The sequence below is a fragment of the Cynoglossus semilaevis genome, chromosome W (assembly GCF_000523025.1).
Source record: "Cynoglossus semilaevis isolate Cse_v1.0 chromosome W, Cse_v1.0, whole genome shotgun sequence".
Taxonomy (NCBI): Eukaryota; Metazoa; Chordata; class Actinopteri; order Pleuronectiformes; family Cynoglossidae; genus Cynoglossus; species Cynoglossus semilaevis.
Genome location: NC_024327.1, coordinates 877,702 through 890,922, shown reverse-complemented (window position 1 = coordinate 890,922; position 13,221 = coordinate 877,702). Strand labels below are relative to the sequence as shown.

General features: G+C 38.2%; 1 protein-coding gene across 6 annotated transcripts in view; it reads right to left on the bottom strand.

The window, feature by feature from the left end:
* Positions 1-1,750: 1,750 nt before the first annotated feature.
* LOC103396885 (protein yippee-like 1) overlaps positions 1,751-13,221 on the bottom strand; it is a 31,466-nt gene continuing 19,995 nt past the window's right edge. For 4 of the 6 annotated variants that reach the window (XM_025052674.1, XM_025052676.1, XM_025052675.1 and 1 more), the window contains exons 3-5: positions 9,177-9,220; positions 6,956-7,064; positions 3,963-6,549 (exon numbers count right to left, since the gene is read on the bottom strand). In XM_025052674.1, the coding sequence (XP_024908442.1) occupies positions 6,460-6,549; positions 6,956-7,064; positions 9,177-9,220 (243 nt within the window). In that variant the 3' untranslated portion in view covers positions 3,963-6,459. Of the gene's footprint in view, positions 6,550-6,955; positions 7,065-9,176; positions 9,221-13,221 lie in introns of all 6 variants that reach the window. The other 2 variants (XR_003048751.1, XR_003048750.1) reach the window with 2 other exon arrangements.

Sequence of the window (13,221 nt, the reverse complement as noted above, 5' to 3'; positions counted from 1 at the left end):
CTTAGCAAACATAGCTAATGTTTGAAGCAAGTTCTTATTTCAGAAAGAGCTCAAAGAAATTAGCCATATCAACTTAGTTAACTATTAGTTTTAAATAGTTTAGATAGTTTAGATATTTTTTTAAACAGCATTTTTCACAAAGCTGTCAAACATTAAATGTGGCTACAGTACATTAGCTTACATTATCTTACACTAACACTACAAAAATGTACAGATATTATATGTAAACTGTTATTATTCATGCTAAAAGAAACCTTTCTATAGAACTACTATGACAATTTATACATTTAAACTAGCTTTGTATTTCAGGACCTGTTCTTTCTAGTTTTGTCTTTTCAGCTAGCCTTTGGAATAATTAGCATCCAGAACAAAACCTCTGCTGTGCAAAAACATTCATTGAAACTATAACATCTGTGCTGTTGTGTAAAGTAATATACAAACACAAGCTGATATTACATCAGACGTTTGTTGTCAATCTCTGGTCAGACTTTTTTGAGGCTCTCTGAAGTAACTCCAGAGAGAGAACACTTCTTCTGTGTGGACTTTCTCACAGTTTTGAAGGTGGTGGGTAACACATCTTTTTCTAACCTCTGTACGATTCGACTAAGAAGAATAATAGACTCTGATTGTGTTACACCAAGACAGTAATTAAAATCACTGCTCACTTCATGGTTAAGGTGAAATTGTTAACTAGAACCAATTCCCTGAATTATCAAAGTTTTAGGTTGTAGCTTAATTTGATATTTTGGTTAATAAAAATAAGCTAAATCAAAAAAAGCTAACCCCATAAGACAAAGCAAATAGTTGTTGATTCCAGATCTTTGCATATAACATCACTAGCGTAGGAACTGGCTGAATACAGAACAGTGGTTGGAGCTGTGATGTTTCCATTTGTTTTTTGTTTTTTGTTTCTGCTTCTTGTTTCTTGTCCCTTGTGCAGTCCTTCAGTCCTTTTTGTACACACTGTTTGTCCTTGCAATGATTTTCATCTTGTCCCAGAATATGAGTATTAATGAATATGAGGAAAAATTGGCACAAGTCATGCAGTACAGGAACATGCACACTCACGCATACTCACGCAAGCATACACACACACACACACACACAATATGACTCGGGGTCTGGGTGCCCCGGGGGTCACCTAGACCCGAAGGACTTTACAAGGGTTAATTTTTCTTACGTTTCTTTTTCAGCCCTGGGCTACTGCAGTGGTTGAGTGCTGTGTTGAAGTTGAGGTATGTAGTCTGATAACAAAACAGTATTTTTAAAGAAGTATTAATCCTCCCATGTTTTATCATAATGGTTGTGATGACGCTTTGTTGTTAAACTGCAGGTCTGTTCATTTTAAAATCTCATCATCATGTCTGACCTAATGAAGTCTGTCTTAGGGCTGACAGTGAATTTTATGCTGTAGTAAGTAAAACCATTTAAGCATTAATATCTTTTTATGACAGTTTTTGCTAAGCCTTTAATATTTAATAGCATATTCACCATCGTGGTAAATTTTCAATCCAACTTCAAGTGCTTTTGTGCTTTGTTTTTCAAAGTGTGGCAAACTTGACGCCATTGTGGCTACTTCAAAACAATAATTTAATATTAGTATAATAATAAAAAAAAATTAACTCAACCTTCAGTAAAATGTCAACAATATAAAACTGCAAAAAAAAAGTCAAAATGTATTTTTTCAATGAAAATAAAAAGTTGTCATCAAAAATTCTATAAAACAGAATACAGAAAACTTTAATGCCATTGAAAATTTATTGTGATATCTGACACTTTACATTAGAGTGAAAACAGACGTGACATGGCTTTACTAATACAGAATGCAAAGCAATGAAATCAAATTAAAAGCATATATAATATTTTTTGAAAAAAAAAACAATTAAAAATAAAACAGGCACAACAAGAGCCAATATAAATATAACATGCTCTAGACTTTAAACTGTGGTTTAACAGTCCTTAAAACTTGTACAGTCTTTTCCCCTGTTTACCTATCCTTCCCTTCCATGGAAATCCTTTAAGGTAAAAATTTCACAAAATTAACTGAGTTCAAAAAATAAGTAGCCAGTGTCACAGTAAAACAAGTAGAACTATATATATATAAAAAGGAAACTGTATTCAGCAGCAATTGTCTATCACTTTCATCCTGGATGCTTTGATGCTGTAAGGTTCAGAGGAATCTACAGAAAGACAAGGTCACAGGTGACAGAATTTCTCTTCTCTGATTTTGGTTTGACTCTTTCCTGCCATCTCCATCACATGACACTGGTGCATTCCATAGAACTTTGGTTCACACTGATATGACACTGGCAACTGCTTTTTGGAGGTTTAACGTAGTCGGTTGTTGAACAAGAGTGCAGGCTCTGCAGTTGTTGTCACAAGTGCCATGTTGGAGATCCTCTGGAGAAACTGGCTGTGTGAGAATCAAGTCGGACAAATGTCCACTATTCAGAGATGATTTGAGATGTGAGAGCCCACGGTTACTGCGTGGTAACGCGTTGCAATGCGTCCAATTGACTTGTATTTAGTCCAGGTCTAAATCATCATTAAGTCTTTCAAATTTAATACATAATTCTTGTCTTTTAGACTTTTACTTTTGTTAGGTGGTTAGCTGAGTTGTTTTATAATCAGGTTAACTGTACGTGAATTCATTTATTGAAGACCACCGTAGGATTCTTAGAAGTTCAACAGTTTTGTTGGTATAGGGCATACCATGGTATATGTTCTAGGGCAGTGTTTCCCAAACTTATTTTCTGGGGACCCATATTTTAAAAGTCACAAACCTTCACGACCCAAGTCAATAGACATTATTTGTAAACTCCTGGGAAATATGATGTAAGACGACCAAAAAAAAAAAAAAACTCTTGCGTAAACAATGTTCTAGGGACCTGGACAAACCCAACAAGACAAGTGTAATCACGTCCGTATTCTTCATTTGGCCCAAGCCTAGTTTGGCCCGGAGAAGTAGAAAAGATACATCATCAAGATTAGTAGTTTATCCTAGAAGCTACATTCCAGTTCTGAGTCTCCGAGCTCTGAAAGATACAGTGTTTTTAGGTGCCTTTTGAAGCTGAAGAGTCACAGTTGTCGCAAATTTAGATGAAAATATTTTCCTCCAAGCACCTTTACATCTTACACTGACAGAGAGTTTGATTGTTATATGTCATGAAATGTCGTGGGTTTACCAGCCACTGATGATCACAGGAACATGGAATTCACTTAAATGTTTAAGCAGTGATACGTCAGCAGGTTGGAAAGTATTGTTTCTATACATGTGTTGATTGGGTTGTGAGGTGTGAACCATCAAGTTAAAAGTGACTGTGGCAGTTAGAGGAGTGCAAATTCAAACGTAAGAAGCCAATACTTTCGCTGCTCCATTTGAAAGAGGAAACCAAACTTCTGTCGATTGAAATGTGTTTGTTTTGGGCCGTGCCCCCCAACGGGGATGTAGCAGCAGATAATAGATAATTCGATTAAAACAACCAGTCAAAATACAGTTTTTTTTGTCAGAACATGAAAAAACAACGGAACAAGTTGTCCAGAAATACAATCATATGATCATAGCCAGCGTTGCCAGAAGTGAAGGACCTCCAAAGTGGCAGCCAGAGGGTGCATTTTACAAATGCTGAAAGGCTTCTCTCTATACAGGAGACACTGGGCGTGGTGGCAGAAAGGGTTTTTGTAAAGGCTCTCCCTGTGACATGGTGGGAGATTCCAGCTCGCCCTCAAATATCTACGTGGCTCAGCAGAGACATAAACACTGACACTCTAACGGGTTCTCGCCAAAATACAAATCTAAACAAATGTACAAACAGAAGCAAACATTGGGGATTAACTTTATTTGCTGTACTCCCCACCAGCAGTTAGAACTAAAGAAGCCTCTTGGATTAGAGGTGAAACGTCTTCTTTTAGAAAATTCACGTCCAGTTGCCTAACAGAACTTTTTAAACTTGACCATGACCTGGATGACTGAGAATCTTCATAGACATTGGGGATTAACCTCTTCCACAAACAGACCAACCTGGTTCTCCACTCAGAGGTTACTGGAGAGAACAATACAAAACAGGCGTCTGAGAAATAACACGAGAAACAAAAAAAAAAAAACCTTTCAAGCTAAAGCAACAGAGAAAAAGACAGAAAGAGAACCGACAGAAGAAAAAAAACAGAACTAAACATTCACTTTGGCATACATGTGAGCTAATACACATGCACGCGCACACGCTCTCCCTTGCACACGCGCACAAAAGTGCTTCAAGTTGGAGAAGTAACAGAACTAACCCAGTAGAAATACATATAAAACCTTTAATATGTTACTTTATGTACAAAACCTGTAACATGGGCCAATATCTTAGCTGTTTATATATTTTTCAAGTAGGTATCACTGCTGAATATTAAGGGTTTGAATTGTCATTGTTTTCATGATAAAGGTCGTGTGATATGACTGACCTTGCCGGCAAAGTAATCAATCACTGCTGATTTTTTTAAATCTCCTCCATCCCACCCTCCTGTCGCTAACTTTTTTTTTTCTAACACAAAGCCCCGGGGCATCCCTCCAAGTTTTTACCTTGCTTTTAATCTTTACTCTGAGAAAGAATATAGTGAATATCCATCTGTTTTTCACACCTCTAAATCTTAACATAGAAAAATATATATATATTTATAAGTGTCTAAGTTTAGCAACTACGTTGTCTGAAAATGAATACAAGTAAAGATTGGGCTGGAGAACCGTAGTTTAGGGGCAGCTTCAACAATGGTGTGTTTGTACATGTAGAAGTGTAAGTGTATGTGTGTGTGTATTCGGGGGTGTCAGAGTTATGCACTGCACTGCACAACAGAAACAAAAAAAGGGGAACCATTTATGTTTTGAAGAGGCACAAGATCCATGTGGCTTTGAGGCAAATCACAGACAAAGTCTACGAGTCACAGATTCCTAGAGAGCAGGTGAGACGGAGCATAAAGTGCAAAAGACCTACCAGAGGAGAGGGAAAATGATGGGATCGCTGATGGGATGGGATGATGGGACGCTATTTAAGCAAAGCAATCAAGCAAAAAAAAAAAAATTAAACAAAGTTAAAACCAAATGTTCAAAAAAAGCCATTAAACACTGCAAGATCCTAATGACAACAACAAAATCCTCCAATTGTTCTGTTCCAACCTTCTCTCTGCCTCCACCAATTTGTCGCTCATCTGTGAGGTCACCAAACAGAAGAGGTTTGCCTCTAAACTGAGATGAACCAAAGGCCTCTGCAAAGTGCAAACTGTGTAGCGTTGTTCAAGTATGCTGCTGTGATAATGCGTGACCACACCTGGTGCATATATGCATGTACACATATGTGCATGACGGCAAATATATCCAAAAAATAGTTACATCAAAAGCAACTGGACAAAGTAGGATAGAGGTGTGGTGAAACACACCCTGTTCAAAGGAGACACAACCTTTCATCCACCTATAATGCCGTCCTGAGTTCTTCCCCCAAAAAATTCCAAACCTCTCCCTGAAAACAAGACCACAATTTCATATCAAAGGACACCCAGGCAAAAGTGTCGCTCAGGTTTCACCACACCTCTATCCCCCGATTTTTGCAACGACCCTCATTACAGGTATGTAGCCCCCTAAAGACTGAACACCAGAATTTCCCAGTAGTCACTCAGAACTGAAGAAGCCTTATGAATGAGAGGTGAAATGTCTTTTAAAAAAAACTACTTTGTCCAGTTGCTTTTGCTGTAACTATTTTTTGGATTAAATAACCTGGATGACTGAGAACCTACACAGACCATCCATCCAACCATCATCAAATGTGTGTACATTGTATATCTTTGCGTTAAATTGTGTCTCTCGTTTATCTCATGACTACACACAAATGGAATAAAGATAAAAAAGATAAAAACACGACTGCAATCACTTTCATTGCCACCTAAAATTAAGCAAGATGCTGCTACATATTTGTAACTACAACATACTCCTCTTGTCTACCTCCACCTCCTCCTCTTTCCCCCGTTGTCCCTAATTACTCATTTGGACATTAGCTAAGAAAAGCATGCTCAGCTAAAGGCAAAGATACGACAAGCAAAAAAAACCCCAACCATCTAAATCCGTGGTTCTTGCGTGAAGGAGTCTCGGGTTCGGGAGAGTATGTGGGTGGAATTAGAACCCAAAAGCACTGGAGCTGCAAAGGAGAACACACACAATCTTCAACGTAAACTACGACACTCCTTTTCTGTATGTTTTTCTTTTTTTTAATCATCTTCAAGAGATGCTCCGATGCCTGGTTGGGTTTTTAATCAGTTAAGTTTCACGATGAGTGTGCACGTGAAAGAGACAAGTGGGTGGAGGCTATTTTTCAGAGGGCTGTTGTAGGGTTGGGTTAGGGGGTGGGTTCAGGGCGGTGGAAAGTCATTGCGCCACACAGTTCAATAAAGAGCATTCGAAGATGAAGAGAAAGTGGAATGGTGACTCCATCACTCCCAGCCGTTGTCCTTGATCATGTGAGCCAGCTCGATGATGAACTTTCCCTCTTTGTATTTCTGACTGCTCTCGAAGGCGTGCTCCTGTAAACAAGAACCGGAGAAGGAGAAAATAAAAACCCTCTGTTACAGGCCAACATATGCTAAAATAAATTAAAAACAATGACAATGGCGGACAGAAGCAATTAGTCAGCATTAACAGAGCAAAAATAGAAAACATTTCCTCAGTAATCAGCCAAGAGGATGTTCCTAAATCTGGGGGTTTTCACAGGACCTCACATTTAAATGTACCGAACCAAATTTTGCAATACACAGTAAATACAAAAAAAAATTCCCGTCTTATACTTTGTTCAGTTATTTTATAGCCATAACTCTGTAATTTGTACTTCCGGAGGCTAACTAACGACTAGTGGTGCAGCAGTGCGGAATCAGGTGTAAGAATGTGTACAAGTGCTCGAGTGAAAGTACAAACAGAGGAGAGGAAACTTACATATTTCCAGCCCAGAGTGGTTTTACAGTTTTCACAGTAGATATCAGCCACAGCATGTAAACCTGTGAGGAGTACCCGCTCCTCAGCTGGCCCGCAGCCGACATTCACCCTGTGGGGAAGACAGATGGTTGAGGAAAAGGTCCCAGAGGTAGGGAAGGCGCTGGAGTCGTCATTAAAGACATTTCAAATCACAGTGAGACCAGCATTAGTAGTAAAACATTTCTCCTTGAATTATTGTATTGCTATAAATTCTATTAACTAGAATAGCATGATATAAACAATAACCAATAAATAATTGACCATTAATGTGTTAAGTTTGTTTTGGTAATCTAATTTAAGTTGATAAAGTTGTTGTTGCACAGAGCAAAAACCTCTACCATTAGCATGTAAGCTAACCACAACTAACAGGAGCTAAAACAACATGGCTGTTCTGGATTTGTTTTTACATAGTCAGAATAGATCATGTTCTTGTAGTTTGCCACATGTTCAACCAAATTTCAAGAGGGAAAAATCGACTAGTTTCAACACGACCTAATAATAAGTTGTTGAGGAGTTAGCCATGAAGTAGTTAGTCGCAAAGAAGCTGTACTCAGGGGGGAAGAAAACAGCCGTTAGCATGAAGGCTAAAAACAAGAAACTGTAGCTCTTGAATTTTCTGCCTCTTCAAGGCTAAAATGTGGAGCTAATCTGACAACTCTAACATTTGATCCTGAGCTCATGTTAAACTAAAACAAGGACATATTTCAAAATCACCACAACCTTCACATGGAAATGTTGGAATAAATTAAGTTGCCCAAAATAGCAACACAATACTGTCTTGCTGTTAAAGAGCACCGAGGGGAGGAACTGTAATTCTTATGTGGTCAGTGACATCAGTGTTGGTGTTTTCTCTCTTGCTAAATACTAGCTCAGCTTCCCAGTAAAACACCGTTGGTTAGCTAAGTGGTATTTAAATTAAAGTAACAACAAAGACCAATTAATTCATTCTTCCATCCATCCAAGGTTCATATAAAAGCCGTTGAATTGTTTGCTCCGAACACTGTAACTGACTGCTCTCTAGCCTATGGCTGCTTTTACAGTGGGCATTTTTGAGATGATTTAGTCTGCCTTTACTGCCTGCTTTCTTTCAGTTTACTCTATCAGGTGAGAACAATGTAATTCAGACTGCAGTGGTAAGAAACAGTAGCTATGTGACACCTGAAAATGTCTACAGCCTCTAGAGGTGAAGAAACTTCTGTGAGCTTCATTAAAACCAAGAGTCGAGCCTTAAAGAAACAAAACAAAAAATCTGACCAGTCAAGAAACAAAGTGCAAAGCATTACAGGGCTTGAAGTAAAGGATCCCAGACTGCAGTTTTCTGCAGCATGGACTTAAACACAACACTGTCAAAATCATTTTGAAATTTTTTTATAAAACAAAATAATTTCTGCATGTTTCTTATCAAAATATAGCATTTTGGAAAAATTTTAGGAATTTTTTTTGAGATGTTAGATGTTTAAAATTCAGAAAAAATTGAACGTAAACCTTTGTTTAAAAGCAAAACTTCTGGAAAAAGTCATGAATTTTTAAAAATAAAAGTTATGGTGCATCCACAACAAAATCATTTGCCATAATCCTGAATTTAAATATATCAATTCATTATCAAACTGCAAAACAATCTCTGGACAGGCTTTGTCATTTAAAAGTAGCTGCTTTTATGTGGAAAAACATCCACATAAAGATTTTTGATTTTTTTTTCCATCTGAGAGACCAAATTAGTTATTCAGTATAAAATAATTATGCTGTAAAACTGCTGAAATCCTTGGGCTTTGGTGAAAATATGAACTTACACTGCTCCTCACTCTAAACCACTGTTTCAACATTTCGAGTGAATGCATTTAACATTTTTTAATTTGGACGTGGAACCTTTTTGGAAGCAGTTCTCAACTTGTGTAAAGTGTTAAGTAAACTAAAAATAAAGCAGCAGCAGCTGAGGGTAGAAGAAAGAATAAAACTTTCTTTCAAATGCAACATAAACAAGGTTTATAACGTGAGTCATTCCGTGTCTTGTTTACAAAACCTCCACAAAGGTTCCACGTTAAGTTGCAAGACTAGAAGAAAGAATAAAACGTTCTTTCAAATGCGACACATACAAGGTTTATAACGTGAGTCATTCTTTGTCTTGTTTACAAAACCTCCACAAAGGTTCCACGTTAGTTAAAGTTGCAAGACTGGTACTTACACTGAATTAAACAGGTAGGCTCTTCCTTGACTCCCTTGAAATGACTGAAATATGAAAGAGAGAAAAAAAAAAGAACTCAGACTAATTGACCATAATTGACCACTAAAACCTATACCCATCTGCAGTGTACAAGAATGACGCCCTGAGGTGTTTTTAAAAAAGACTTGTTTCTCCACCTCTGCGCCATTCCCACACTCAAATGGCTGGAGGTAGCTCCATAAAAGGAAGCTCACAAAGAAAATAACAAGCCGTTCATCGTCATGTCAAATTGAAGGACAACTGAAAACTGTTAAGAAGAAATAACCTTGTATCCTCCATCTTTTGTTGTTTGAGGAAAATTCTCTGTAAAGCAAATATTAAGAAAACTTCAAGTAAAATCCAGGAGACCAAGAAAATGTCAAAATAGTATTTTTATTTATGAAAATATATATGAAAAAAAAAATTTAACTAACTGAGCCTTGAAACACACTCTCATTTAGTGGAGAACTGCAATTTATACCTACAAGAACAAATGTCCCCACAACACTAATGTTTTTTTTTTAAAAATGTCCCCACACTATAGCTATACACACACACACACACACACACCAAAACATCCCTTTGAGTTCAGATTTGGTTCATGCTGTAAAGCACACACTGACACACCCTGTGGAGGTTTTCTAACAAACAAATACTGGTTTGTTTCCATTCCCTCTAAATTACAGCCATGTCCATGTCATGTAGATCTGTGCAGAGAACGGGGTCGGCCTCACCAATGACTTGAAATATCAGTCTATCCTGTCTGTACAGCTCTGAACATTTCCCGGCCGTGGCAGTGATGTGGCCGATCTGGGTATTGCGTCTTATTGCAGTTCAAAGTTCAAAAGCTCACGCCAACATCCTTGGCTCAAATCATGATAAAATGCGTTTTCGGAAGCAGAACCGGACTGATTTTGTTTCCTTTGTCTTGAAATACTGCCAATTACTGGGTCGATTTTCTTTCTGTAAATACTTTTATTTCCATTTGAAAACGTGAAGAAATAACAGATCTGTGGATTTACAAACAACAGATAAACCATGTCACTGTGATCTGAAGTGATGTGGCAATCGTCACCAAAATGTTATTACTGCGTGCCTCGGGTGGGTGATGTGTGTCAGCACATGGTGCAAATGGAGGGTTGTGGGCTCAGTTCCCGCCTCAGTAAGTCCTCGTGTCACTCCACTGGTATTTTTTTTCTGTCAACAGAATTCAAAAAATTCAAATTTTTACCTTTTCTGCATGTTTCTCATCAAAATTTAGCATTTTGAAAATTTTTTGGGAATTTCTTTTTTAATTTTTCAGCAAAACCATAATTTTTGGTCAGATGTTTCCAAATTTTTTGGAAAAAAAAAATCACAATTCTATCTATTATGCATGTTTCTTAACAAAATATAGCATTTTGAAAAAAATTTCTGGAGAAAAATTTTTTGGAACATTTTCGCCAAAACCATAATTTTTGGTCAGAAAAACTGTGATGAAAATCTTTGGAAAAAAAAAGTTAAAATGTTATTGTAAATAGAATTTATAGTTAGTTACCAAAGTGTGTTAAACCAAAGTGTGTTAAACCATAAACCATAATGTGTTAAATAATGGTCTGCTTGATAGGAGTAGGTACTCCTAAAAGGTTTTTATGATGTAGGTCCATAAAGGATGAGGTCTGTTTCTCATCAAGTATGGGAATCGGATGAACTCTGCCCTAAGAGTAAAACGTAACGCAAAATACACATGCCCAGTACTTGTGAAACTTTCTCAATAAAAGGAGCTGCAGTCCTCATACACTTTGGGACTTAGGTGAGCCAGCTCTGCGAAGCTGTTGCTTTCTCTGCTCCCCCTCGCAGCGAGTAAAAAGTACAACGTTGTCAGGTGTGGTTCATTCTATCTGTGGCAGTTAGATGACAATAGTGGTGACTGAATAACGTAATTTTCGGCACCAACAGTTATCTTTTCTACATGTTTCTCATTAAGCTTAAAAAACTGTTTTTAAGTTTATCTATTGGTTACCAAAAGTAGAAAAATACACAGGTCCAGACCACTTTCTACCACACATTATATTCCGAATTATAAGTCTAAAAAACAAGCAGTGAGTGGTGACCACAATAAAACAATAAAAGAAGCACAAATTCTTTATATAGAAGTGATGAACATAGAATGTAACCTAAAGCCTGGCTTCATAAATATTCTGCTGCCTCTGAGTCTCCGCGTTAACTAACTGTATATTAATGTAAACAGAGAGCAGGTGAGAGTGAGGAGGTGAGAACGGGTGACAACGGTGTCAGTCGGACACCTCGCCTGCAGTCCTGTCGTCCTCTGCCAGCAGACAGTCCAATCAGATTTGCATTTTCCATTGCAAATGAGTGCGTCGGATACATGCAAGGCTGCAGCTGAGGGCAACCCAGTTATAAGGCCTATTAGGAGCACCAGCTGCCTTCAGTGTTGACCACAGACACCACCACAGTCTGACTGTGGCTTCATCAGAGTTTGTTTAAATAAGAAAGGCTGTTCTTAGGTTCACGGCACTTTAACTGTGAAACGTATCATCACCACTGTATCTGCTCATCGTCATACATTTTTGTGTCTGTTTGTTTATTAAAGTTTTAAAAAATGTTTACACGTACGGTCCATTGCTGCAAGCCATGTGACCTTTAGCACCAAGAGGAAAGTAGGTAAATCCCTGTGGAGTTGAAAACAAGTCTCTCTCTCTACAGTGTTTTTGTGTGTGTGTGTGGGGGGGGGGCATGTTACGCCACGTGACAAGAGCTGGTTGTCATATCTGTACTTCAGTGTAGCTCCGACATCACCACCAGCAAAACAAGGACGCCACCATCTCTGGCCGCCCTCATCTGTTTTTTTCCTCAGTCTATTTTTACTTTGGCAGAGATGCTCTTTGTCGCTGAGCTGCTTGGAGATACATTGTAGATAAGTATGGAGCTGGAGGATGCTCCCTCAGAATAAACCACCAAATGCAAAATGCAATACTGTAATTTTACTGGACATAATTCTGTGAGGTTTCCAAAAACATAAGAAGAGATTCTGTTTAGAAATACTCTTGGAGGCACTTCAGCTTTTTAATAAAATAACAAGGCGTGTTTTATTAGGCTTATGCAATTGCACTTGTTTTCAAAAACAGGGAATTCTACAAAGCAAATCTCTAAATCCCTGAATCCTCTTGACCACCTGGGACTTAGCAGAAGAAAATGTCCCACATAGAAACCTGTTCCTTCGGCCAAAACTACAAAGTACAAATCCAACCACATAAACGGCTTCAAATGCAATGCATATAGCAGTACAGCAGAGCAGCACTTCGGTGTCACATCAAACTGCGTCATCTGTGAAACTCAGAGAAACTCAAACTCACTTTTGTCAACCTTGTAAAATAACTAAACAAATATTAACTATATTTTCATTTGTCAGGACTCACCTTACAGACAGAAGCTTAACCTGGGCAACAGTTGACTCATTAAAAGTAGTGTTTGCTAGTTTTTACAGCCGAGAACTTTGACTGCTGAAGTCAGTAATTCATTTTTTGTTTTTAGCAGCCCTTTCAGAGGTCAAAGGCCAGGGGTTGGGGTGAAATGCCTTTCAGAGGCAGTCTAACTGGAATTCACAGTCACAGCAACCTGTTCTGTTCTGAAGTTTGTCTCGACACTGATGAATGGTGACACGGTTCCTGTACACCAGGCATGCCCGAACTGTTCCTCAAAGGGCTGTGTGGCTGCAGGTTTTTGTTCCAACCAATCAAGCTTAGTTAGTTTGACCAATCAGCTGTCTGAAGACTGAGACCAGTTGATTAAACCTGTCAACTCAGGTGTGCTACTGCTTGGTTGGAACAAAAACCTGCAGCCACAGCGGCCCTTTGTGGAACAGTTTGGGCACCCCTGCTGTACATAATCCCATGAGACAAGTGAAAAAAAAGACAGTAATGCCCAGGTGGGTGTAGCCAGATCAAATCAAACAATAAAGACTTCCTTCAATAGTTCTTGCTTCTGTGCACTAATGGAACTATTTTGTTTGTCAACAGTTGCTAAA